Source organism: Dipodomys ordii, unplaced genomic scaffold, assembly GCF_000151885.1.
Source record: "Dipodomys ordii isolate 6190 unplaced genomic scaffold, Dord_2.0 Scaffold7, whole genome shotgun sequence".
Taxonomy (NCBI): Eukaryota; Metazoa; Chordata; class Mammalia; order Rodentia; family Heteromyidae; genus Dipodomys; species Dipodomys ordii.
Genome location: NW_012267223.1, coordinates 22,444,938 through 22,471,364, shown reverse-complemented (window position 1 = coordinate 22,471,364; position 26,427 = coordinate 22,444,938). Strand labels below are relative to the sequence as shown.

General features: G+C 51.3%; 3 protein-coding genes across 3 annotated transcripts; all 3 read left to right on the top strand.

The window, feature by feature from the left end:
* The first annotated feature begins 530 nt into the window (after nucleotides 1-530).
* Nucleotides 531-4,640, top strand: Krt19 (keratin 19, type I). The gene is made up of 6 exons (XM_013037940.1): nucleotides 531-1,042; nucleotides 3,067-3,149; nucleotides 3,361-3,517; nucleotides 3,745-3,906; nucleotides 4,027-4,152; nucleotides 4,284-4,640. The coding sequence occupies exons 1-6, from the start codon at nucleotides 626-628 to the stop codon at nucleotides 4,536-4,538; spliced, it is 1,200 nt and encodes a 399-aa protein (XP_012893394.1). The 5' UTR covers nucleotides 531-625; the 3' UTR covers nucleotides 4,539-4,640.
* Nucleotides 4,641-10,215: 5,575 nt separating this feature from the next.
* Nucleotides 10,216-14,965, top strand: Krt15 (keratin 15, type I). Its single transcript, XM_013037939.1, has 8 exons — nucleotides 10,216-10,805; nucleotides 11,729-11,811; nucleotides 11,940-12,096; nucleotides 12,451-12,612; nucleotides 12,711-12,836; nucleotides 12,997-13,217; nucleotides 14,090-14,115; nucleotides 14,610-14,965. The coding sequence occupies exons 1-8, from the start codon at nucleotides 10,278-10,280 to the stop codon at nucleotides 14,723-14,725; spliced, it is 1,419 nt and encodes a 472-aa protein (XP_012893393.1). The 5' UTR covers nucleotides 10,216-10,277; the 3' UTR covers nucleotides 14,726-14,965.
* A 7,922-nt stretch (nucleotides 14,966-22,887) lies between these two features.
* On the top strand, nucleotides 22,888-25,793 carry Krt13 (keratin 13, type I). The gene is made up of 6 exons (XM_013037941.1): nucleotides 22,888-23,343; nucleotides 24,452-24,534; nucleotides 24,734-24,890; nucleotides 25,075-25,236; nucleotides 25,348-25,473; nucleotides 25,569-25,793. Exons 1-6 carry the CDS (start codon nucleotides 22,888-22,890, stop codon nucleotides 25,791-25,793), a joined length of 1,209 nt encoding a protein of 402 aa, XP_012893395.1.
* Nucleotides 25,794-26,427: the final 634 nt, after the last annotated feature.

Here is a 26,427-nt window from a genome sequence, read left to right as displayed (position 1 = left end):
GCATGGGAGTGTGCTGAGGCCAGGGCAGCTGCTGGAACTGCTCCCAGAGACTGCTTCCAGGTGTCTATGGTGACTTGGGGGCATTGTATGGCCAGGGCCCAGAAAACTGCCTTTGTTATAAGGTTCACAAGGGAAGTTGGGGGTGGGGTGGGGTGGGGGAGGGAGGTGGGTTCTGAGGGTGTGTGGGAATCTAGTACAAATATTTGGGCAAAGGTCTAGTTTTGATCCCAAGTGGGGACCTGTATAATCTCAAGGAGCTGTGATTCCTGGAGTGTTTCTCTTTAAAGGGCAAGGGTCAGCGTGGAGATTGGGGGTGGGAGGCTGGTGGTGGTGGAGAGCCAGAATGGGGGCCAGCTTCCCAAGTGGGCTGGGCTGGGGCGGCTCTGGGGGAAGGCAGGGGCCTGTGGTTCCTGGGAGGGGACAGTTGAGGGCAGAGCTACCAGGAACTGACCAATGGGGAGAGTGCAGTAAACTCATCTGGGCTCAAATATCCACCCCTGACCTTGCCCTGCAGCCCCACCTGTCTCAGGCATAAAAGGCCCCAGGTGAGGAGGATCTCCCCACTCCTGCAGCCGACCTCCATCGACTCTCAGGCCAGTGTCCTCCGGTCCTCACCCGACTTGCCATGACCACCTACAGCTACCGACAGTCCTCAGCCACCTCGTCCTACGGGGGCTTGGGCGGGGGCTCGCTGCGCTTTGGGACCGGGGGTGCCTTTCGTGCGCCCAGCATCCACGGGGGCTCAGGCGGCCGAGGGGTGTCTGTGTCCTCCGCTCGCTTGGTGTCATCAGTCTCCGGGGGTTATGGTGGGGGCTATGGTGGCTCCCTGGCTGTGTCCGATGGGCTGTTGGCCGGCAATGAGAAGATCACCATGCAGAACCTCAACGATCGCCTGGCTTCCTATCTGGACAAAGTGCGCGCCCTGGAGCAGGCCAACACCGAGCTGGAGGTGAAGATCCGGGACTGGCACCAGAAGCAGGGGCCCGGGCCCTCCCGAGACTACAGCCACTACTTCAAGACAATCGAGGACCTCCGGGACAAGGTAGGTGCTGGCGGGGTGCCAGGGACAGTGCACCTGTTGCTGTGGTGCGCCAGCCTGGAGGGACTAGATGAGGTTGGGGTACAAGACTGCAAGTGGCCTCTTAGGGCTTGGGAGTGCCTGCAGGCCAGAAGAGAAGCCGGAGACCGGGAGGAGAGGGGAGGGGAGGGGAGGAGAAGGGGTGGAGCAGGTAAGTGGGCAGGGCCTGGAGAAGCAGCTGGGAGGGAGTGCAGGCTGCTGGGCTGGGCTGGAGCACTGGGAGAAAGGTGGGTTTGCAGAGTGGGAGGAGATAATGCACAGCTCTGGAGGTGTGGATTTGGAGCTGCAACTGTTTGGCCTGGTGGGTGGGTAGGTGTGTGGGGGGGAGAGGGGGAGGGAGGGCAGAGCTTAATGGTCCACCCAGGGCCAGATCTGCCCCTGCAGTGACCTTTGTGGGTGCCCTCCTTCCCCCTCCTTCCCCCTATTCTTTGGCTGAGCAGGTCTAGTTTTTATCAGGCTCTGGCTTTCTCTCACTCCTCTTCTGTCCAGGGGCTACACAGGCTTAAGAGGAGTTCTAGAAAGAGAGGGAGAGCTAGTGGTGACTCCAGGGTCAGGGAAAGGGGGGACATAGGCAGGGGCTCCTGTGTTTGCTTTAGTGAACCTCTGCCAGGGAGAACCAGGTACTGGAGCAGCTTCTTGTGGGGGTGAGCCACACAAGATTTAAGCCCTAGGAGGCTGGGGTGGAGCAGGAAAGACTTCTCCCATGAAGAAATGTATCAGAAACAAAAGGAATGCACCCTGGGTTTCACCCACCCGCAGCAGGCCTGCAGCAAGCCCCCATAGATTCCTGAGTCCTGGGGAGGTGGGCTTATAGATTCCTACCCACAGACCATGGAGAGCTTGTGATGTCTGTAATTAGCTAGAATTGGGCATTTTGCAATTCTTAAGTTGTGACCTATAGTGACAATATTGTGTGTCACACACCTTTCTTTCTCCTGTTCTCTGACCTTCCTCACACACACACACACACACAATTTTTCCCTTCCTTCCTTCCCTTCCTCCCTCCCTCTCTCTCTCCCTCTCTCCCTCCCTCTCTCTCTCCCTCCCTCCCTCCCTCCCCCTCTCTTTCTTTCTCTTTCTTTCTTTCTTTTTTTCTTTCTTTCTTTCTTTCTTTCTTTTCTGTGTGCCAATACTGAGTCTGAAACTCAGGGTCTCATACTGTGCTTGGCTTATTCATTCAAGGCTGGTGCTCTACCACTTGAGCCACAGCTACTTCTGGAGTTTGGCTGGTTAACTGAAATTAAGAGTCTCCCAGATTTGTCTGTCTAGGCTAGCTTTGAACCAAGATCCTCAGATCTCAGCCTGTTGAGTAGCTAAGATTATAAGCATGAGCCACCAGTGCCCTGGCTGACAAAGTTCTTTTTTTTTTTTTTTGGTCGGTCGTGGGGCCTGAACTCTGGGCCTGGGCGCTGTCTCTTAGCTCTTCAGCTCAAGGCCAGTGCTCTACTACTTGAACCATAGCCCACTTCTGGCATTTTCTGCTTATGTGGTGCTGAGGAATCGAACCCAGGGCCTCATGCATGCGAGGCAAACACTCTACCACTGAGCCACCTTCCCAGCCCCTGACAAAGTTTCTTGAAACAGTTTTTACCCTATTGAGGGTAACCTCTGTCTGAGTTTTATATTCTCCTTGTTTCATTAAAAAATATGCAAGTTACTATCCAGTGACACAGTGACTAATCATTTGAGACTTGCTCTTTTGAAGTATGTTGAACCCAAGTACCCTCATGAGTGACTAGCTGGATGACATGATTGCAACCCTGATACCCCTCCCCCAGCCCCCTTTCCCTCAGGCTTGCCTGTCTGTCAGCTTCCTCCTCAGCATGCCCTCCTGCTCCAGTTCATGGGCATGGGCTGATACTAAGGCCAAGGAGCAGGTGCTAGGGAGAGGGAGTGCATTCATTTTTTCTCCATCTCCTGGGAAGAAAGTGAGCAGACAGTGCTGCTATGCCCCCGTGGTGCCAACCTCCTTACCCTCTCCCTTCTAGATTCATGGTGCCACCATTGAGAACTCCAGGATTGTCCTGCAGATCGACAATGCCCGTCTGGCTGCAGATGACTTCCGAACTAAGTAAGTGTCTGCTTTGGGGGCTGCGGAAGCCAGGGCACCAGGGTGCTATGTGTATGGGGAGCCTCAGGCCTTTATGGGGGACTAGACCCTGCCCTCACCCACTCCCAGCAGGCCTGAAGCAAGTCTCCCATAGACTCCTGAATCCTGAGGAAGTGGAGTATCATTAGAAGTACAGAGCCAGCTCTCGCCTAACTCCTATTTTCTCCAAAAGGTTTGAGACTGAACAGGCCTTGCGCATGAGCGTGGAGGCCGACATCAACGGGCTGCGCAAGGTTCTAGATGAGCTGACCCTGGCCAGGACTGACCTGGAGATGCAGATTGAAGGCCTAAAGGAGGAGCTGGCCTACCTGAAGAAAAACCACGAGGAGGTAGGTCAAGCTAGGCCTTCTGCCATGGCCATACTTGGTGTGGCTTCAGCTTGGCCCTGGGTGGCCTTAATGGCTCCCAGGAGCCAGGTAGAGGATAGTGACCACCCAGTCCACTTCTCAGTGCTGGCTCCTAGACCTACACGCACTCTGAGGGAGGTGGAAGTCACCTGGGGCAGGTCCAACAGGCTCTGGGCCCTGGCATGTCTACCTCTTCTGTGTCTTTCCAGGAAATTAGTGCCTTGAGGAGCCAAGTGGGTGGCCAGGTCAGTGTGGAGATGGATTCCACTCCGGGCACGGACCTAACCAAGATCCTGAGTGACATGAGAAGCCAGTATGAGGTCATGGCTGAGAAGTACCGGAAGGATGCTGAAACCCGGTTCATCAGTCAGGTATGCAAGGGACCCCGAAGCCCTTTTGGGGAATGGCAAGGAGAGAGGGCTTGATGCTTTCCCCTGCTCTGCCAGATGCCTGGCCCCAGTGCCTTTTCTCTTCCTATGCTTTTGTCATAGACCGAGGAGCTGAACCGGGAGGTTGCTGGCCACACCGAGCAGCTCCAGGCGCACACATCTGAGGTCACAGACCTGCGACGCACCCTCCAGGGTCTTGAGATAGAGTTGCAGTCCTGGCTCAGCATGGTACGTTCAACTTCAAGGGCTGCACGCTTGTACCTTTGCAGCCTTGGGCATCCTGATTGGTGCCTATGTGTCCCGGTTCTCTTTGGGAACCAGTCTCTGCCAAATCATGCCCCTTTTCTCTCTCCCCTTAGAAAGCAGCCCTGGAAGGCACGCTGGCAGAGACAGAGGCCCGTTACGGGGCCCAGCTGGCACAGATTCAGGGGAAGATCAGCAGCATTGAAGCTCAGCTGAGTGACGTGCGTGCTGACACCGAGAGGCAGAATCAAGAGTACCAGCAGCTCATGGACATCAAGTCTCGGCTGGAGCAGGAGATTGCCACCTACCGCAATCTGCTGGAGGGCCAGGACACCCACTACAACAACGTGCCTGGCTCCAAGGGTTTCTGAGTGGGCAGATTCCTGAGCATCTACCCTCCTGCAGGGAGAGTTCTCGGGGACCCCTAGCCCCGACTCATCCCCTGACCTGCCAAATAAACCTTTGTAGCCCAAGGGAGGAAGTTGTTTGGTTTGTTATTTTAGACCATGGAGACATGGGTCAGGCCTAGGCCCTGTTTAGGTTTTATTGGGACCCGACTTCATCTTGTCTCAGGAGAGAGAAGGGAGGGCATCTCACACACAGAAGCTGTAGTAACTTCGATTTGTACCAGGTCTTCCTTTATCTAACCTGTTTTTTTTACAGGTTCAATACTCTGTGAAATAAACAATGTTCCCATTTTGCAGAGAGGTCAAACTAAGGCTTCAAGAGAGGAGGCCTTGCCTATGTAACTTGCCTATGTAACTGCTCATGGCAAAGTAGGATGTGAAACTTCCTAGATAGAGTTTTCTTTCCTTTGCATGCCCTTGCTCACTGGTGTGTATGTGTGTGTGTGTGTGTGTGTGTGTGTGTGTGTGTGTGCAGACCATATATTGAATATCTTCTCTGTGCCATTTAATGGAAACAGTTGAAAGGTAGTATGAGGAGCTGCTTTTTTCTTTGTTGTTGTTGGTCGTGGGGCTTGAACTCTGGGCCTGGGTGCTGTCGCTGAGCTCTTCAGCTCAAGGTGGCGCTCGACCACTTGAGCCACAGTGCCACTTCCAGTTTTCCGAGTGGTTTATTGGAGAGAAGAGTCTCATGGACTTTCCTGCCCGGGCTGGCTTTGAACGGTGATCCTCTGATCTCAGCCTCCTGAGTGGCTAGGATTGCAGACATGAGCCACCAGCACCCAGCTTGGGCTGTTTTTTATAGATTAGGAAATGGATTCAGAGAGGTTCAGTACTTGTCTAGGGCCACATAGCCAGAATAAGAATCTTAAGTTTCCTGATGCATAGCCCACACTGTCAATTGACATTTGTGCAAGCCTTCCTCCGGAGGAAGGCTCAGTCCAGGCATCTCCTGACAGGGGTCTCCTGACAGATTTCTCCACCTTAACCAAACCCAGGCTTTAGTGTCATTTTCTGTAACTCAGAACTGGAGAACATGTCCTTGTTGGTGTATGTCTTGGGGCATGCGTTAACACCTTTATCTATTCCTAGGTGGTCCTGAAAAATAAAAAGCCTTTTACACTCACTAGCCCATACCTGGGCCCAGAGCCTGGAATGGGACCCAGCTGTGACCCAGACCTCCCATACCGACTCCCCCAACCTGGCTTGTTCTGGGCTGCCCTGGGCCAGCAAAGGGACAAAGTCTCAGCTTCCTGGTACAAATCTGCCCCTGGGTGGGTACAGTCCTGCCCTTGTGGTTTATAGTTAGTCTTGCCTCTGAGATTTACAGCTCAGCCACTAAGAACTGAGGTCAATTCAAGGTAAAAGAGGCCCATAAAGCAGGGACCTTTGCTGGCTGAGGGCTCAGGCTAAGCCTGTTGGAGCCGTGCGGGAGTGGGTAATGGTATGCCGTTCCTTGCTGAGGTCTGGAATACCATTGAACGGGGGCTTCCCTGTGTCCAGATCCTGAAGGAGATGTGATTTCCTGCTTCTTCCTGTAGGACTCAGAGATTCTTTACCTTGCTCCAAATCCCTTCTCTGTGGTCTCAGAGCCCGGCTTTTTCTTGGCCCTTCCCTGGCTTCCCAGGAAGATTTGGGAGCTGGTGGCAGACACCAGACTTCACTCCCAGGTTCAGATTGCTCAGAGGTTCTGTCCCTGCTCATAACAGCCTTTATTGCCACAGCTGAAACCCTTCCTCTGCTGCAGGGGGTCCTAAAATGTGGCTGAGGGTGGGGTCTGGCCCCCCCTCCCCCCGCCAGGTGTGGCAGGTAACTGTGTCCCAGGCCTTTCTTTGTGTGCGAAGGGTGGGGATACTTTTCTGTTTTAGCCTGGAAGCTGTTTCTGAGAAGACCTGGGGTAGGTGGAGAGTAGACGTTAGCCACCATGGCTGCTCCTTGTGTCACGCATTATTGCTCAGTTATCTTACTATATCTCTCTATCAGGCTGGACTGGAGTTACTTCCATTTTTCTAATTGGTAGACTGAGGCTCAGAGAGAGGAGGCATCATTTCCTGAAGCTGTACACCTAGTCAAGGGGAAAGAAGGGACTTGAAGTTGAATCTCTAGGGGCTTACATTGATGTTCCCTGTCCTTGCCGCCTCTTTGGGGGACAGGGGAGGTGTGAATGGGATCTAACATTTGTGGGGACTGTCTTACAAAGTGTCAGTAAACTCTCACTGTAGTCCTGGGGCTGGGGTCAATCTTATTGGTTCAATTGACAATCAGGAATCTGGCATCACAAGGGTGAGTCATAACCAGAGATGGAATTCATCCAGGCTCTTTCCACTGGGCTTCAAGGGCCCCATCTGAAGGAAGGCCAGCCCCATGCCAGAAATGCCAAAGATGTTTGTCTGGCTACAGTGGGTTAAGGACGGAAACTGGCAGACACACTGGAGCCAGAGTTCAGTCCTTGTAAAGCCATCCCAAACCTGGAGCTCACAGGAGGGTCCAGGATACAGTCAAGGAATTTTGTATTTGTGGCCAGGACAGCCAATAACGGGTAGGTGCTGCTCTTGGGGTGGACCAGGGAGTGGAGAGAAAGCTACCGTGAGGGTTTCTGGAGGAAAGTGAGCGTGCAGGAGGGGATCTGGCCTGGATCCAACCCTCCTTCACCCTGGAGTAATGGACGAGTGATTGTTCAGCTGTGTTAATTGCTGGGGCCGCCATGTCTGCAGAGGCTTTAATGAGCTCTGGCTGATTTAGGTCTGATTATTATTCTTTCAGAGGGAAAGACAATATCCTTCCACCCATGAGACAATGCTACACTGTGCTTGGCACTTGGACGCCGCCTGGCTGCTGGGAAGCGAGGCAAGGAAGAGCCCATCTGACCTACCTGGGTGTACGGTTTCCCCTACAGCCCAGCTCAGAGTCCAGCAGGAATTTGGAAGGAAGAACTCCCTTTCTTGTGTCCTGCTTGAGTGTGTGTGTGTGTATGTGTGTGTGTGTGTGTGTGTGTGTGTGTGTGTGTGTGTGTGTGGAGGGGGGTATCAGAGTATTAGAAATGCATGGCTGTCCAGTGTCAGAAATGAATAGACGCACAAGAGATAACACGAGATTTCATCAAGGCAATTTACTTTTGTACAAAAGGGTGAAATACTGTTATTCTATCTAGAGCCAAGTAGACACTGTACAGGACAGTTTGCTAGTTTTTTTTTAATATCAATCCAAACTCTTCCTCCTCCTGTCAAGGAGTTGGGCTCAGAGTCTAAATACAATAGACTACCGAGATTAGAAAGGGGGCCAGCATGGCTGGCTGGGAGTCGGGATGGCTGGAGGAAGTTGATGGGGTCAATGGAAAGCTCCCACTAACATCCCTTGTAACTTCTTCAACACAGGATTTATCTTCCTAATATGGCTAGCTGGTAACAAGCAGGACAGATGATAGCTACAGTTGAAGTAAACGAAGCAAATAATTCCAGGCAGTATCAGTACACAATACCAAATACACTTTTGTTTGACAGAAAAGACTAATTTTTTTTTTACTCTCAAGAGTACTGACAGTGCCCTGGTGTAGCTACACCATCTTGCAGGAACAGCTTTGCCTCTTGGAGTTCCTATTTTATTCCTTTGGAAATGTGGGCAGGATTACCTTTTGTGTCATAGGATTTGAGAGGATGGTAGAAGAAAAAGTCCTTTGTAAGCCACCAAGTTTGTGATGGGAGTAGGGGATTCTGTGATTACAGCAAAAATAAGATAGCTGGATGCTGGTGGCTCACTCCTGTAATCCTAGTTACTTAAGAGGTTGATGCCTAAGGATTGAGGTTCAAAGCTGGACCAGGCAGGAAAGTCCCTGAGACTCTTACCTTCGATTACCTACCAAAAAGCCAGAAGTGGAGCTGTGGCTCAAGTGGTAGAGTGCCAGTCTTGAGCAAAAAGAGTTCAGGAACAGTGCTAAGGCCCAGAGTTTAAGCCCCAGACTGACACACACACACACACACACAAACCATCTGATTGACCAGTTGGATCTGGCTGTGGTCAATGGTTGCTGCTAACCATAAGAAAATGTTAAAGTTTAAGTTCAAGGACAGAACCTTTCCAGAGTGTTTGCAATCCACAATCATACCTCCCTTAGATCTCAGAGAGAGAGAGAGAGAGAGAGAGAGAGAGAGAGAGAGAGAGAGAGAGCGTGCACTGAGAGTGAGTACCCTGTGCTCCAAGGACACTGGGCCTTAACAAGTAACCTATCTATAAAGTCTTACATATGTCATTGTTCAAGGCAGGTTTTGAACTTAGACCTGAGGGATTCCAGAGTGCTGTCTGCTGCCATTCTGTGATGCAGCCTTGGGCCAAGACCCCCTCCTCCGGCCTCCCTAGCTCATCAGTCTTGCTCACCTTTCCACATTCTGGCTTTGGACTCAGGCTCACCAATATCCAAGTGGCACTAACCCACAGCTGCCAATATCTCTGGGAAGTGGGGTTCCTGAGCCGGTGGCAGAGGCAAGGGTTTTCCTGAGTGTGCCACTGCCCTCTCTGGCCTAGCCTTCTTCTGTGAGTGAGTGAGTGCTGCTTTGGTCCACCGGCTCTGGTGCCTTCCACCTGCTTGTGAGGGGCAGGCGGGGTGGGGGTGGGGAATGTGTGGCACTCCTTCTCTCCTCCCCACAACACGTGCAGAGCCTCTTGGCTCAGCCCCTCCCCAGCCTGCAGGCCTCCAGGGGACAAACCGGGGTTAATCTGATTCTGCTAAGTAGGGACATGCCTCTCTCTGGAGAAGGCAGGGGCTTCTTGGAACTTGCTCCAGCCTTATCTGCAGAGGTTTGCCCCAACGTGCCCCAGGAATAAGCAAAGATTCAGTGACATGTGCAGTTGGCAGGTGACAAGACGATCCATCAGCTCCTTGTCAGTGCCAAGCTGGCTGGGCTTTGGCAAGCTGGCTAGGACCATGGGGCTAGAGGCCGAAGGAAACTAGAAAAGGGGGAGGGGGCTTCAGATATGGCAGGTGGGTGGGGTGGTGGTGGAAGTGGGAGAGGTGAGAGGAGGAGGTTTACAGCACTGCTAGGGAAAGGACGGGCACATGGACCCCTCTGATCACCTTGGGTGGAACTTGACTCACGACCCCCGCCCCCTCTCCTGTCAGCCTGAACCCATAGGTTCTGCATCCCCTTCCTAAGATCTTAACCTCTCTGCTCTCCTTACATCCGGAGACGCATGCGGGTGTGTGGGGGATGGAGAGTGGAGGGCTGTCTGCTTTGGGGGGTGGCTCATGGGCTAGGGGCAGTGGAATTTAGCTTTGGGCACAATTGGTCTCATTAGTTATGGACCAGGCGGAAGCATTAGGAGCTGTGCTGTGGTGAGACATTTTGTTCTCAGTTGCTTTCTTTCTCCTGGAGTGGACAGATGAACCTGTAATTGAAGTGTTAAAACCACAGCCCAGGGCCAAACACCATTAATTCTGAATCATCTCTTTTGTTGCCTTAAAAAAAAAAGAAAAAAAACCCCACACGAGCCACGTGGAGGTGTGGAGGCAGCTGTGTTTGTCAGGCAGGTAGAGGGGTTGGCTTGGCACAGGGGGAGGAGATTAAGGCCCCACAACCCCCCTCCGAGGGGTATATAAAGAGTCCTAGGCTGGGGTCCTCCGCAGCTCTGCCCTCTGGGTTCAGAGCAGCTCTGCAACTCCTAAGAGCATCTCTCCTGCTTGCTAGGAATTCACCATCGCTCGCTGGCCTGGCCATGGCTACTACATTTCTGCAAACTTCTTCCTCCACCTTTGGGGGTGGCTCTACTAGAGGGGGCTCTCTCCGGGCTGGGGGAGGCGGTTTTGGTGGAGGAAGTCTATATGGGGGAGGTGGAAGTCGTAGTATTTCAGCTTCTTCTGCCAGGTTTGTTTCCTCCAGCTCTGGTGGAGGCTATGGGGGTGGCCTGAGCTGTGGCTTTGGTGGTGGGGCTGCTGGTGGTTTTGGTGGGGGTTTAGGTGGTGGTTTTGGTGGGGGTTTAGGTGGGGGCTTTGGTGGGGGTTTAGGTGGTGGCTATGGTGATTTTGGTGGTGGCGATGGAGGTCTCCTCTCTGGTAATGAGAAGATCACCATGCAAAACCTCAACGACCGCCTGGCCTCCTACCTGGACAAGGTCCGTGCCCTGGAGGAGGCCAACACCGAGCTGGAGGTAAAGATTCATGACTGGTACCAGAAGCAGAGTCCGGCCAGTCCAGAACGTGACTACAGCCACTACTTTAAGACCATGGAAGAGATCCGGGATAAAGTAAGTTCTTAGATGTCAATGAAAGGGTGTGTGTGGAGGGAGCAGGTGTCTGGCTGTCCTCATGCTGCCTTGGGAAATCCCTTCTTGCCCCACTCATGACAGTGTCCTGTGTAACTTGGCAAACGTGGGGTGCCTGTGCAGTTGCGGGTACATACCTGTTCCACTTGGCAGGGCTGGGGGACAGAGAGGTTTGGGAATCTGGTTAGGACCGCTGGGACACAGGTAGGGGCAGACTAGCTTGGTCTCTCTGTCCCCCAATACTTTGAGGGTGCTGCGTGAAGTGTTCCCTTACCTTCTTGGCAAGATTGGCAAGAGTAAACTCATGAACTCAAATGCTGGGATCTCTTGTCTGTCTCATCTTTTAAAGGATGCTTTCTGTGCCAGAGGCACTGTGGGGAACTCAGTAGACAGGCTCTACCCCTCCCCTACTTTCTCTTCCACGCCCCGAGACTGTTTTCTTATCTGTAAAATGTCTTGCTTAGCCACGCTCCTAGAGCTTCCTACTCACTAGAATGTTCTGTAGAGCCAGGGCTCGGTCAGGATATGTAGGAGGCAGCCATCCTGAGTTGGGATGAGGAGGCTGAGGCTGATCAAGTGTCCATCCCTTAAGAAAGCTATCACCAGAACTGACCACACACACCCTAACCTAGAGCAACCCTGGCGGGTGGTTCCCCCAGGGGACTCCAGGCAATATTCCCTCCTCCTTAGTCTTCTGTTCCCTGGAGAGCAGTCCCTGGGGTATTGCAGGAAGGGTGGCATGGACCAGAGCAAGTACATGGGTGCTGGAGGTGAGGCTGGATGGTGGGCCCCAGCAACTCTACAGGTTTCCATTGGTGGTGTCAGAGGGGAAGGTGGCCATTCAGGGGGACCTTGAGCACAGCACAGACCAGCAGTCCTCAGACACAAATCCTTGTCTATTGTAGATCCTGGCTGCCACCATTGACAACTCCCGGGTCATCCTGGAGATCGACAACGCCAGGCTGGCTGCAGATGACTTCAGACTCAAGTGTGTTCCACTGCTGTCTTCCCTTCCTGCAAAGACTCCTCCCCCCACCTGTTCTGTACCCCGTTATTCATCCCTCCTTTTCCTGACTCCTCCCCTTTCCTGACTTTAGGTTTCTTCTGTCTTCCCAGGTATGAGAATGAGCTGGCCCTGCGCCACAGCGTGGATGCTGACATCAACGGACTGCGCAGGGTGCTGGATGAGCTGACCCTGTCTAAGACCGACCTGGAGATGCAGATCGAGAGCCTGAATGAAGAGCTGGCCTACCTGAAGAAGAACCATGAGGAGGTCAGGGAGCCGGGCTGCAGCTCTTGGTCGGGGGAGGCAGAGCTGGGCTGGTATTTTCTCATAGTTGACTGGGGTTCGGTGGCTCAGAAATACCGGCCCTTCCTAACTTAAACCAATGGAGGTCCCTGTGGCCAGGAAGGGGCACTGTCTTCTGGTAATTCAGACCTAAGGCCAGGCCAGGAAGGAACTGTCTTGGATTGATTTATGAATTCACACAAGAAACCTGCGATCTTGGGGTAGGGCGGGGGTTCTCACTTGATGGGCTCTAGAGGAGGAGGAGGCTCAGCGGAGCTGAGGGATCTGTCTTGACTCTCTTCTGCCTTCTCTCTCTAAATGGGCTCCCCCACCCTGCAGGAGATGAAGGAGTTCAGCAACCAGCTGGCTGGCCAGGTCAATGTGGAGATGGATGCTGCACCAGGCTTGGACCTGACCCGCATGTTGGCCGAGATGAGAGAGCAGTATGAGGCCATTGCGGAGAAGAACCGCAAGGATGCCGAGGCTTGGTTCTTCAGCAAGGTGAGTCTGACCTTCCAGTCCTGCCCTGCCACGCCCTGCCCTATAGCTCCTAGTGCAGGGGCCCACAAGGGCTCATGGTCTTTTTGTGTGACCTACAGACGGAGGAGCTGAATAAGGAGGTGGCCTCCAATACAGAAATGATCCAGACCAGCAAGACTGAGATCACAGACCTGAGACGCACCATGCAGGGGTTGGAGATTGAGCTGCAATCCCAGCTAAGCATGGTAGGGTTTATCTGGGCCTCTCTAGCAACAGATACTTCCACCTTCCCTAGTTTGGTGAAGCCTTAAGGTTTCTGAGCACCCCCATCCCTCCCACCTCCTTGCCCGTCGTTGATGGATTCCTTTCTAGCATGATGTATCTATGGATGTGTTGTTCCATCAGAAAGCCGGGCTGGAGAACTCACTGGCGGAGATTGAATGCCGCTACGCCACACAGCTGCAGCAGATCCAAGGGCTCATCAGTGGTCTGGAGAGTCAGCTGAGCGAGCTCCGCTGTGAGATGGAGACTCAGAGCCAGGAGTACAACATGCTGCTGGACATCAAGACACGGCTGGAGCAGGAGATCGCCACTTACCGAAGCCTGCTGGAGGGCCAGGATGCCAAGTAAGAGCCTGGGCATGGCAGGGGTGGGGGGTGGGAGAGGCAGGGGGGCAGGAGGGGCTGCTTGTGTGGCTGGCATGCAGGATCATCTGAAAGAAACAAGCCCCTGTATCGTACAGTGAAAAGAGCTGAGCAAGGAGTAAAGCGTCTGAACCTGGCACCTGGCTCTTTGGCTGTTGCCTTGGGCAAGTCATTTCCCCTCTTTAGATTTATGTTTCCCTTGTTAATGACAGAGGTTGGACTAATGATCATGAAGATGTAGTGTTCCTTCCTTCTCTGCAGGAGATGGATAGAGATCAGAGCCTGTCTGAGAGTGGCTAGACCAATGGGCTGTCAGAAGGTCTCAGCACTTCAAAGATGTGAGGGTGGCGTGTGGTGGGGCTGTGAAGGAGTGCTTAGCATCCACCAGAGCATCCTCTCTCTCTCTCTCTCCCTCCCTCCCTCTCTCTCTCTCCTTCTCCCTCTCTCTCTCTCCCCCCCCTCTCTCTCCCTCTCCCTCCCTCCCCCCCCTCTGTATGCACGCACACAAGGCACTGCTCCTGGGGCTTGAGCTCAGGGCCTGGGTGCTGTCCTTGAGCTTTTCTTTTTCTTTTTCTTTTTTTTGTTGGTCTTGGGGCTTGAACTCTGATACTGGGCAATGTCCCTCAGCTCTTCAGCTCAAGGCTAGTGCTCTACCACTTGAGCCACAGCACCACTTCCAGTCTTTTCTGTTTATGTGGTGCTGAGGAATTGAACCCAGGGCCTCATGCACACGAGACTAGTACTCTACCACTGAGCCACCTTCCCAGTCCCCAGAGCTTTTTTGATCAGAGCATCTCTTAAGGATACTAGAGCTTTTGTCCTTTACTTAATGTCTGTTGCCTCTTCTGTTTTAGGATGGCTGGCATTGGCATCAAGGAAGGTAGGGAGGCTTAAAATTCTTCTGGTGGAGGGTAGGGAATGGAGCTGTTGAAGCCACTGGATCAGGAAGAAGAAAAAGACCAAACATGGATGGAGCTGGGATGTGGAACTATTCTAGGATATGCCCCCTTTACAAAAGTAGACCTTATTTGGCCCCAGTGGGGCTGATATGGGAGATTTCCTAAGAACACTCTAGACTAAGCAGGCTTTGTCCTGGATCGGTCTCTCTCCTAGGCTCCGCCTTCATCACGCATGGTCAGATGCCCACAATTACTCCTGCTCTGCCTTATTGCTCACTGCCGGGCATACCTGCCATCCCCGTCACTCATCTCTGATGAGTGATTCAACACTAGACCTCCTGGTAGCTCTGGCAGGATTGGCCAGTAGCCATTCTCAAAGAGTCTAATTTTCCCACAGCTCAGCCCAGATCCTGGCTATTTTGGGGAGACAAAAGGAAGGTTGCCTCATGCTAAAGATGATTTCTTCTTCCTATAGGCTCCCTGGGAGGTGGCACTGGTGGTGGGAGCAGCAGCAGCAGCAGCAGCTTCCGTGTCCATGTAGTGGAGTCTTCAGATGGAAAGCTGGTTTCTTCCAGCAAGAGAGATATCTGAATACCCAGCATGGGAGAAACATACCTTGCCAGCCCTTGGCTTCCCCTGGCTGAGCAGGGAACTGCCCAGCGGGGCTGGAAACGTAAACTCCAGGCCCCGCTGCAGCGAGCAACTTGCTGAAGAGGGGCCTTCTGTCTTCCAGTTTGGTGTTCTGCACATTCTTTCTCCCCACTAGCTTTTCTCTTCTCCACTTCCTTTTGAGCTTGGAAGTGCAAGAAAGGGCTGTCTGGCATAACAAGCTTGTTGGTACTTGTATCTGTTCCTGTAATAAAGAACCACTTTTCTTTTTGCAAATACTTAGTGGTATGTCCAGTTTTGCTTGGTGGGGTCTAGGTTGGCCTCTGAGTTCTGAGGAGGCCCGGGGTCTACATGCTGATGCCTGCCACCCCTCCCACCCCTGCCATGTTGGTCTCATTCCTGGTGATCATGCAGAATTCATTCTTTAGGATGTGCAGGGTGCTGTATCCTGGACAAAGAGTGCTGTTTGTGTGAGTTGCTCTTCTGGCTTACCCCCATGACGGGGGACTGAGGAGGTGGTGTGTGTGTGGGGGGGTAAAAGAGTTCCCTAGGCACTCAGCACAAACTCATCTAATAGTTATTTGCCAAGTTTCTAATTGCATGGTGGACCCTGGTTCTGTACTTATGGCTGGCTTTGTGCTAGGCCCCCTCACCCCCATGTGCCTCAATGATAAAACTGTAAGGTGGTCATGGTTAATTCTTCCCCTTGAGAAGATGAGGCTCCTGATACCGGACAGATGAGGGACCTCATGGGTGGGCAATAAGCGGCAGGGTTGGCCTGGGCTCCCTACTTGCATGACTTCACGACCAAGAATTGGTCTGGGAATCTGGGCAATAGCCTCACACAGACCAAGGCAGGGCAGGACGGTGGCTTCTGTTCTCACTGCGGCTTGAAGGGTGCCTCCTTTCTAGCCACGTACACTTGATGTTCAGGGTAGATGGTCAGTTCTCATCTCCATCTACTAAAGGGCCTTAAAGTAACCAGAGGAAAAGACACCTCCTCTCGGAAGCCTACTCTGGTTTCCCCAAACTCAAGCCCAAAGCAGCACAAGCCCTTGATGACTTTATAAATTTTTTTTAAATACGGGGGTGATCCTTATCGGCTCATGCTGGCCCCCAAACTTGTGATCTTCTTGCTTCCCTTTGCTGTGTGCTGGGATTACAGGCATGCACCACCAAGCCCAGTACTGTTGCTTGTCCTGATCTAAATCTCCAAGAGTTTCTTCTTAGGCTTGGAGCAGTGAAACCCCCACTCATTCTTGTGTTACTCTGAGCTACAGGATTCATAGCCTTGAGCAGAGAGAAAGAGAGAGAGAGAGAGAGAAAGGGAAAGAGGGGGGAGGGCTGGAAAGGAGGAAATGGAGAAGTCTGGGTTGGCTCAGTTCTGGGGCCTGGGGTCATGGAGGGAGAACCAGTTTTGTAGTCCTGCTGGGAAGAGGAGACACCTCTGTTCTTTGGAGACACCGATCTTTTTGGGGTCCACATGCATCACGGAATCCTGTCCGGCCAAGCGTCTTCCTCATTCACAAGCCTTCTGTCAAGGCCAGACCCTGGGTGGAGAGAAAAGAGCACCTGCTCTTTCTGGAGAGATTTAATGTCTCCCAGAGCATGCAGAGGCAGGACTTCTCAGGCTGACAGAAGGACAAGGGATTTATTGAGTGTTTATAGCGCGCTGGGCCCTGGGCAGGGCATTCCTCCATGGCATCTCATTAATTCTCCCAGCGACTCTGTGAAGAGGGTATCAGCCTTCGGCATCAGTTTTAGAAGAGGAAACAGAGGCCTGGGGACATTCAGTAACTTCACTGAATAGATCACCCGCCAGAAGTGGTGACAGCAGGCTGGGAACAAGTTCCTTTGACCTAGATCCTTGCTTTTCAAACACTTCGTGTGGCAGAAGCTGAAAGATCATTCTTCTTTCCTTCTTCTTCCCTCCCTCCCTCCCTCCCTCCTTCTCTACCTCCCTCCTTCCTTCCTTCCTTCTTTCCTTCCTTCCTTCCTGGAACTGGGGCTTGAATTCAGCCCTCATGCTTTCACCTGTTTTTTTTTTTTTTTTTTTTTACTCAAGGCTGGCATTCTATCACTTGAGCCACACCTCCACTTCCAGCTTTTTACCTAGTTAATTGGGCAAAAGAGTTCTACTGGCCTTTTTGCTAAGGCTGGCTTTGAACCTTAATCCTCATATCTCAGCCTCCTCAGTTGCTAGGATTACAGGCATGAGCCTCCAGTGCCTGGCTGTAAACCCTTCTTAAGAGGGTGTATGAATCAGAACTGGTCAGGCTTAGTTTGCAGCCAACTTGGGAGGCAGATAGCAGGCAATGCCTGGTCCCCATCCCTACAGAAGAGAAGAGCAGGTGGCTTTGGGAATCAGATGATGTCTAGGCTTCCCATAGCAGGCATTTGCTGCTTGCCATGGGTTCCCTGAGGACCAAAGCAGGCCCTTGTTCCTCTGTGGGTCTCAGACTGAGGAGTATGGCTGGACACGAGGACCATGAAGCTTGCCACGAGGCCATCTGCACTCTGAGACCTCAGCTCGGTGCCTAGATTGTAGGATTGGGGGCAGCCGGCTAGATCAGCGATGTAGGGGCTACAATGTTTGTTGAGCTGATACATATGCTTACTTTTCCTTGCTTTATCCTGTCACAGGTTCAGTTTTAGGCACTCACTAGTGTCTTGGGCATGAAGTCTACCTGGTGGCAGCCTACATGGGCAGCCGGTTATATGGGGAAAATAGGTTCAGAAAGACAGCTTCTGTCCTGAGATTTCAAGACAAAGAATCCCTGGAATAGCTTCTCAGATGTTCCTTGAACAGTGTTTAGAGACAGATTTCACAAAGATCCTGTCCTCAGGAAACCTAAGATGAGTGGTTATTTGTCTGTTGTTATTTGTCTGGTCACTGTGGGTACTCTGCTAAGCAGTTTCAGGGATCAGAGAGGGAAGGGGGCAAAGCCACATGCCAGGGCAGGGTGGAGGCTCAGAAGGTTCTTGGACAGGTCATCTAGTACTGATGACGGTGTTGCATTTCCTGATGTGTGACAGGGAGGTATAGCAGCTCTTCACCTGCCCAGTGCCTCCTGCATGTCAGGTATTTGAGAAGCCTTCACTACAAACTCATCCAATACTTGTTTTGCATATGTGGCTATGGAAACACTGCAAGGTTGAGCAACTTTCTCAAGGCCACACAGCTAGTGGGTGGTCGAAGGAGGATTGAAATTCAGGTTCACCTCATTCAAAGATTTTGCTGACAGTGCGGAGTTTCTGGAAAGGCTGGGTGATAGGAGAAGGATTTTCAGGTTGAGGATTGTGGGGATCCAAGGGCCTGAGGCATTGAGGCTCATTTCAAATGATTGCTGAGCCATGCTTTATCAGATGTCTCCAAGAAGAAGGAGCTGTCCAGAGTCCTGGATGGATGGTCCTGGGGGGTTCTGGTGGGGATCTTTGAGATGATGTTGGAGGTGGGTTAGCCACCCTGGAATCCAGGGAGATAGGTAGGCTCTCTTGTGAGAGGGACTGAGGGACAAGATTTAAGCCTTAGTTCTGCAGATGAACTATGTGGTGAAAACAGAGAAATTGTTGAGAATCAGAGGCTTGGAAAGGCAGCATGCTGGAGGGAATTTATTTGTTTATTTATTTTTATTTTAAAGATATCTTTTTTATTGTAAAGATACTGCACAGAGGGGTTACAGTTACATGAGCAAGATAATGAGTCCAAGAAAGAGTTTCAGTGTAAGGCCCGTGATGAGCTGGTGGCAGAGCTGGAAATCCACACATTGCTTTGTATTTCTCACTGTCCGGGGTCTCAGTTTCCCCATCTGTAAAAGGAGAGGATTGGATAGGAAAGTTCCTATGACAATCCTGTCTCTTCTATCCTGTGCTGAGTGAGTACATAGACAAACTCCTGATCTTTGGAGCTAAGACCAGGGACAGGCAGTAAGCTGAACAGATGTAGCTACTATGGGAAGTGGGACCATCCACTGTCCAGGCCCTGGGTGTGAATAAGCCCAAGTATGGAAAACCTAATAGATGATGCTCTTGCCTGAATGGGGATTGGCTGGCAATGGACTGAAAGTGGCTTATCAAGATGCAGACTCTGGAGCCAGAGGTTCAAATCTTGGCTTTGACACCATTGAGCGTATAAATTCCAGCAGTGTTTTTTTTTTTAACCTTCTTGGGCCTCAGTTTCCACATCTGAAAAATAAAAGCATGATATACATAGTAAGATCATGCATGCAGACTCTTTGATGAGTGTTAGGTACTACTAGTTTTTATTACCTTTTCACATAGATAGAACAAAATGAAACTGTTTTCCTTTTTCTCTCTATTCAACACAGAACAGAGTATGAGCCAGCATGTGCCCCCCCCCCCACCACAGTTAAGCAATTCTCTGATACCATCTCTTGTATCTTCCAAAGTCAGTTCAATTCTGATGCTAACCGCAGTTAGCACAGACCTCACAAGTTAGGGGTCATCCGACAAGATTGTCCCCTCCCCCCACTTCAGGTGTCAACGCCACACAATGGGTCCCTTGACTACTGTCCAGCTTGGCTATCCATCACAGGTACCATGACCTCAGTTTTGAGTAGAATAGCTCACAGTAAAAACAGTCTACTTGTTATTCTCCAAGCTATCTTAAAGGCAACAGTGAGCAGCCCGTTGAAGGGATACGTAGGGGAGGCTTGGAGGGATTCCAAGTATAGGACCTGCTGTGCTCATAAAGTTGCAGGTGTGTCCGTCCTGGCACATGGACATGTTCTTATTTACTAACCAGGGTTCATTCTGAGCCCCATAGTGTAGGAATTTTGCATGCAGGCTCAACCAGTTATTAAGTCAATATCCAGCCCCTTTTCTCTGCCCAGAGGATTAGGGAGTGGGGGCTGAGGTGGACAGGGATGAAAATCATTCTGGTGACCAGGTTTCATCCATGAGCCCACCGGGAATCACTCTGGTAGAACCAACGATGCTCGGATTACCAGGAAATTCCAAAGGAGCAAAAGATCTGTGTCAGAGACGGATACCCAAGACCAATTATTAGAATCAATGATGCGTCTAATAGCACTAGAATACCTCGAGAAATCACTAAGGGATCTGTGCTAGGATTTCAGGACAAAGATTCATCTCCCACATCTATCTATCTATCTATCTATCTATCTATCTATCTATCTATCTATCTATCTATCTTGATTTACAAAGTCGCAGAATGACATACTCAGAGGTCATGAAAGGTTGTCTCACTAGGTGAGAGAGAGAGAGAAAGAAAGAGGGGGAAGTATGCCAGATTTAAAGCTTAAGTTCAGGGTATCTATGAGAAAATTCTTTCCCTTCCCTGGACCTCAGGTGCCTCATCTGAAACCCCTCTTTCTGTGGTGAGACTAAACAGCAGTGTGCTAACTAACAACTGCGATGAATGTGGTTTCCTTCACTTCACCTTGAGATGTAATTGGAGAGGAGACAAAATCCCACATTTATTTTGCTCATAAGCAAAGCAAAAACAAACAAGCACACACTATTTTCATGAGTTCTGGAATGGGGAGAGGGAAATCGGGGTTCCTGGGATGGCTCTGCACAATTCCCTCCAGGAGCATCTGGCCCATATTTACCCTCGGGATCGCTGTGGGTGGGAGGAAGGCATTGCTGTGGCTGGGCTCCAGGAATCCTTACTTGGAAGGGGGTAGCCGTGCTCTGACCCTGCAAGGGCAGGCATGTCATGACCGTGTCATGTTTGTTCTGCTGGGGCTTTGAAGGATCTGCAGCATTGTTTCGTGAAAAGGCGTTGGTCCCAACTTGCTTGTTAGTCTGGCACGGTTGGGGCACTGTCACCTCGGGCCTGGCAGGTTCCATTAATCACCTTCTTGTCAGTTTTGATCCTCCATGGAGAGAGCCAGAGCTCCCATTGTGGGCTGAATCATGCCTTTTTAGAGAGAGAGCTGAGCCATCATGTTGGGGAGGGAGGGCTGGGCAGGGTCAGGGGTCAGCCTGAATCCTGCCCTCACTATAGCATGCATTCTAGCTAGCATGCCTTGGTTCTCTTGGCATTGCCACCTACTTGTTGGGTGGACACAGGCTGCCTTCCATACCCCAGAACACAAAAGGCAACCAAGTGCTGACTCAGTTCTCTTTCTTCTGGTCTTGCTGAATCAGCCGAGGGGTTCCAGGATAATCTCGTGCCTGTGCCCCACCCACCCTGCTCTGAGAGGCCATCATTGGTGCATGGGGGCCTAGGAGCCCCAGATTAGGGTCTTAGCCCCTGGAAAATTCTATGCGAGGCTCTGGGAGGCCCACTCAAGGTCTTTGCCTCTAGCTTGAATGGTGTGAATTTCCCTGGCTGTGTCCCCATGCAGTCCCCGAGTGAGAGTCTCAGCCATACTGCACCACCTCAACCCAGTTCCTGGGTCCTATCCTTCTATGTGGCCTCTCAATGAAACACACTCTAAGAGTGATGTCTTACAAGAAGGCCCTGCTCGGGCACCAGGAAGCCTGTTTTGGATGGGGTCTCTGAAGTAGATGGCTCAATGGAATTTTGAACACATGCGCTGGATTGATCCACAAGGTCTCAGTACCTGAGCCCTTTTAGGCTTGATAATTATTCATTGTAGGGGCATTTCCCTGTGTATTGTAGTATATTTAGCAGCATTCTTGGTCTCCACCCTCTACATTCCATGAGGAAAAAAACCTTCCAGTTGTGACAGACGAAATATCTCTACAATGTGCTCTGGGGAAGCAAACTATCCCGAGAGAGAACCTCAGAATTGATCTCTGGGTGACAGACATTGGAGGAATGGTTACTATTGGGAAAAAGCACAAGGAACTTTATGGGGTTCTAGAAAGTTCTGGATGGTGGTTTACACAGTGGTATGCATAGCCAAAGATGCATCGGGCTGAGCACTTCATGGCTTATAGTCTGTAGTGCCTGAAAAATATGTCTTGCCTGAAAAATATGTCTAAAAGCGATTCTTCCCTGTCAGGCAGAACTCAGTTTAGATCTTCACCATTAAGGTTCAGTTTCCTTATGTGTAAGGATATTAAGAGGTCTTGCCTCAAGGGACTCTGCAAAGATCAAATGAGACAGAGAGTGTGATGTACATAGCCCATCCCTTGCATAGGGTAAGAGCTGGCAAATATTAGCATGTATAACTTACAGGGGTATGTCTTTTTCTGGGCTTCATTTTCTTCATTTGTATTTGGCCCCTGAAGGCCTCAAAGGACTCTTGTCACCATTACATTTTGTATATGTCTAAGAAGCCATTTCTTTCTCTGCATAAACATGCTCAAGGTAGTTGATTCTCTAAGATCAACACCGCTGGTCATCAGATTTGTTGGGTGAACTGGCAGGGCTGAGGTGCTAGAAGGAGCCTATAGCTTTGTAGTCAGAAATTTTAGAGTTGGAAGGCTAGAGCAGCTGGCTCATGTCTGTAATTCTAGCCACGTAAGAGGCTGAAATCTGAGGACCAGGGTTTGAAGCCAGCCCAAAGCAGCAAAGTCTCTGAGACTCTTATCTCCACTTAATCAGCAAGAAGTCAGAATTGGGGGGAGAGTGCCAGCCTTGAGTGAAAAAGCCAAGCAAGAGTTCTAGGCCCTGAGTTCAAGCCCCACTACCAACACATACACACAGACACAGACACACACAGACACACACACACAGACAGACAGACAGACAGACAGACACACACACACTTTAGAGATGGAAAGAAGGAAGTCTCAGGGATGTGAAGACTTCAGAAAGCACAGGTCTACTTTGCAGCTACCCCTTCCCTCCTGAAGGCTCCCTGGAAGAAGGCTGCAGCTCAGTCCCCATTCTGATACAGGGTGGAGCTGACAGCCTGGGAGCAAGCTCCTTCTGTGAAGAGGTGAAACAGAATTCAGTTGTCAAAACCACTGGTCCTTCTGAATCATCCTTTTTGTAAAGGATTAAAAAAAAAGCCACCCCCAAAAGGCACAGCCCACCTTGGAGAGCAGGGGTAACTGGGATTATGGGAAACAAAGTATCTTGGCACCAGGCACCAAGTCAGAGGGTGGAGAAGGGAGGATCGAGCATGTACCACCCCCACGGAGGGTGCATAAAAGGCATCCACACCAGAGCAGAAGCCACAGTCTTCGGCTCCGGCCAAGCCACGCTTCCTTCTGCACCTACTCTCAGTCTTACTGCTACCATGAGCTGTCGCCTGCAGAGCTCTTCCACCAGCTATGGAGGTGGTTTTGGAGGTGGCTCTTGCCAGCTTGGAGGAGGTCGAAGTATTTCTACCTGTTCTTCTCGGTTTGTCTCTGGAGGATCGGCTGGAGGCTACGGGGGTGGCATGAGCTGTGGATTTGGCGGAGGAGCCGGTAGTGGCTTCGGTGGTGGCTTTGGAGGTGGCTTTGGTGGAAGTTTTGGTGGTGGCTTTGGTGACTTTGGCGGTGAAGGCAGCCTCATCTCTGGCAATGAGAAGATCACCATGCAGAACCTCAACGATCGCTTGGCCTCCTACTTGGAAAAGGTGCGTGCTCTGGAGGAGGCCAATGCTGACTTGGAAGTGAAGATCCGTGACTGGCACCTGAAACAGAGCCCAACTAGCCCAGAGAGGGACTACAGCCACTACTACAAGACCATCGAAGAGCTCCGGGAAAAGGTGAGCCCTCGGATGGCCAGAAGGGTTCCTTGGTGTTGAGTGGAGCCTGGAAAGCCAGACCAGCACATGCCATGTTTCAGGAAACAGGTGTGAAGCAATTCTTACCCTTCTTGCAGGGGACAATTCTAATCGTGAACTACCGAGAGTCTACTTCTGATGGACTTTCTTTCTCATACCATGACTTCTCAAACACATCCTTTCTATGATTCATAATTCTTGATGTTATTTTGTTAAAAATGGTGTAGCTTCCTGAGTGGTTATTTCATTAGTGACTCTATCTATATCATCCAGACCCCATGGAGATATTTGGAAATATGGCATTTAAAAAGAAAGTCATCATGCATGGTTGACATGCACAGAGAAAGAAAGGCATCTTCATTCAAAGTTCTGGAAATAGCTGTTGATTTTTTTTTTTGCTAGTCCTGGGGCTTGAACTCAGGGCCTGGGCACTGTCTCTGAGCTTCTTTTGCTCAAGGATAGCACTCTACTACTTGAGCCATAGCACCACTTCCGGCTTTTTCTGTTTATGTGGTATCAAGGAATTGAACCCAGGACTTAAACTATTGATCTTTGGAAGGGGTCCATGTAACCTCTGATTCTCAATTGGCCATGGAAGGTAGGAGGAAGCAGAGGTTGAGGACAGTGTGGGGCCTGGAGCTTCTCCATGAAGCCTGTCTTTCATACTGTGACATTAGCTTGTCAGGACAGAGAAACCCCAGTCTGGGCTGAGTCCCAGCTCTAAGTGCTTTGGACTGTAAATGTTTGGAGGAGAGATTCAAATGGATGAGAAGACTTGCTTGATGGAGTCTCAGCTGGAAGGTTGGCTCAGGGGTGTTACTGGAGCATGTGTGGCATTAATCTCCCCTGACCTTAAGAAGAAGGCTTTCCAGACAGCGGGCTAGAGAGGTAGAGGGTCTGAGGCTATGGGCTACTCAAACATGTGTATTTCAGAGTACTTTCCTCTGAAATCGATATCCTGGATCTCCCACATCCTGGTCAGATTGGAGATGCTAAAGTCACAGAGTACTGGAGGAGCTGAGCCCCACCCCTCAAGTTCTGCCCATCCTTTGCTCTCTAGCCCTTCAGAGATGACTTCTGTGTTTTGCAGATCCTGGCAGCCACCATTGGCAACAACCGGGTTCTTCTTGAGATCGACAACGCCAGGCTGGCTGCGGATGACTTCAGACTCAAGTGAGTTTCCATTCCCCCGTTTATAGCTCTCATTTTAGACAAAGGCTCTTCTGATGGGGGGGGGAGGAGGGACACTAAAAAACAAGCAGGAGTGAAGGTCTTGGAGAAGTAGTAGAACCTAGAGCAGGGGGAAAGGGCAGGGCATATTTTATATTCTTTATGCCTTGCTTTTAAAGAGAAACCATTCTGATGCTTTCAGGTATGAGAATGAACTGACCATGCGACAGAGCGTGGAGGCTGACATCAACGGGCTGCGCAGGGTGCTGGATGAGCTGACCCTGTCTAAGACCGACCTGGAGATGCAGATCGAGAGTCTGAATGAGGAGCTGGCCTACATGAAGAAGAACCACGAGGAGGTGAGAGGGGGTGAAGGCCTGCCATGGGGTGAGGGACCTCCCCCGACCCCCGCCCCGAGGTAAAGAGGCAGCCTCTGCTCCATATGGGTTCTGGAAGCCCTTTCCAGAGTGATCTACAGGCCACTCAAGGCCAAAGTGAGGGAAGACCAATACATCTTATACATGTTCCTTTCCCATCGTGCAGGAGATGAAGGAGTTCAGCAACCAAGTGGTAGGCAAGGTCAACGTGGAGATGGATGCCACCCCTGGCATCGACCTGACCCGCGTGCTGGCTGAGATGAGGGAGCAGTATGAAGCCATGGCAGAGAAGAACCGTAGGGATGCTGAAGAATGGTTCCAGAGCAAGGTACTAGCCTGCCAGGTGATGCTGGCTAGGCAGACATGAACTCTTGGCCAGAGGGTGGGCGTGACTTTGAGTTGAGCTCCCCCCATCCTTTGCTTCCTGCTTGACTTTCAGAGCGCAGAGCTGAACAAGGAGGTATCCTCCAATGCTGCCATGATCCAGACCAGCAAGACAGAGATCACGGAGCTCAGGCGGACACTTCAGGGCCTGGAGATTGAGCTGCAGTCCCAGCTCAGCATGGTACCCCTCTGCCTTGGCCCCCTCACTCTCCCTCACCTGTAGTTCTCTCTCCAAGTCTGGCTCCTGCTGTAACCTATTCCTTATTGCTCCACCAGAAAGCTGGGCTTGAGAGCACCTTGGCGGAGACGGAGTGCCGCTACGCCCTGCAGCTGCAACAGATTCAGGAGCTCATCACCAGCCTCGAGGCCCAGCTGAGCGAGCTGCGCAGTGAGATGGAGTGCCAGAACCAGGAGTACAAGATGCTGCTGGACATCAAGACCCGGCTGGAGCAGGAGATCGCCACCTACCGCAGCCTGCTGGAGGGCCAGGATGCCAAGTAGGTTCTGAGGCTCTGTTCTCTTGGGAGAGTGGCTGCCAGCACTGGTGCAGATCGGGCAGGGCTTTTGAGACAGCTTAACCCATGCCAGAGAGGGACCTGGCCCTATCTGAGTATAAAAATCCTAGAAGCAGAGCTGGGGTCAGAATTCCCCTAGTCTCTCCAGTCAGACCCAGGGACCTTTCCATAGTGGGCTGCAGGATTGACACCTTTAAAGTTTATAATTCAGGCCTTTGCGTGGGCTGGCAGGAATAGGGGTATATTAATTTGGATGCAGCCCAGCCAAACGAAAGTATTGAGATGGTGGATTTGTGCTGGGTATGTAGAATGCTTGCTTAGCATGCAAGAGGCCCTGGGTTTGATCCCCAGCATGCCAAAAGCCAAACAAAAGTCAAGCTATCCTTGTGGTTAGAGGGTACTGAGTAAACCTTAGGGTTTACCTGCAGGTGCTCTGCCTCTTGGGACCAAGAATAATTCCTTTAGAAGGGCTTTTGGACAGGCAGGACAGGCAGAGAGGTAGGAAGGTCTGTGGATTCCTGGTGTTACTGCCTGTAGGGCTGCAGGTACTGCTAGGGAAAAACAAGTCTAACTTAGAACTCCAAACAATGATCTGAGCCATTCTATGAGGCTGGGGAAAT

Bases quoted from the DNA above. Each gene is read 5' to 3' on its own strand.
- Krt19 (XM_013037940.1), top strand. From the start codon at position 626: ATGACCACCTACAGCTACCGACAGTCCTCAGCCACCTCGTCCTACGGG. The intron at 3,518-3,744 runs GTAGGTCAAGCT...GTGTCTTTCCAG, and splicing joins TGAAGAAAAACCACGAGGAG to GAAATTAGTGCCTTGAGGAG. The intron at 4,153-4,283 runs GTACGTTCAACT...CTCTCCCCTTAG, and splicing joins TGCAGTCCTGGCTCAGCATG to AAAGCAGCCCTGGAAGGCAC.
- Krt15 (XM_013037939.1), top strand. From the start codon at position 10,278: ATGGCTACTACATTTCTGCAAACTTCTTCCTCCACCTTTGGGGGTGGC. The intron at 11,812-11,939 runs GTGTGTTCCACT...CTGTCTTCCCAG, and splicing joins GCAGATGACTTCAGACTCAA to GTATGAGAATGAGCTGGCCC. The intron at 14,116-14,609 runs GTAGGGAGGCTT...TTCTTCCTATAG, and splicing joins TGGCATTGGCATCAAGGAAG to GCTCCCTGGGAGGTGGCACT.
- Krt13 (XM_013037941.1), top strand. From the start codon at position 22,888: ATGAGCTGTCGCCTGCAGAGCTCTTCCACCAGCTATGGAGGTGGTTTT. The intron at 23,344-24,451 runs GTGAGCCCTCGG...TGTGTTTTGCAG, and splicing joins TCGAAGAGCTCCGGGAAAAG to ATCCTGGCAGCCACCATTGG. The intron at 24,535-24,733 runs GTGAGTTTCCAT...TGATGCTTTCAG, and splicing joins GCGGATGACTTCAGACTCAA to GTATGAGAATGAACTGACCA.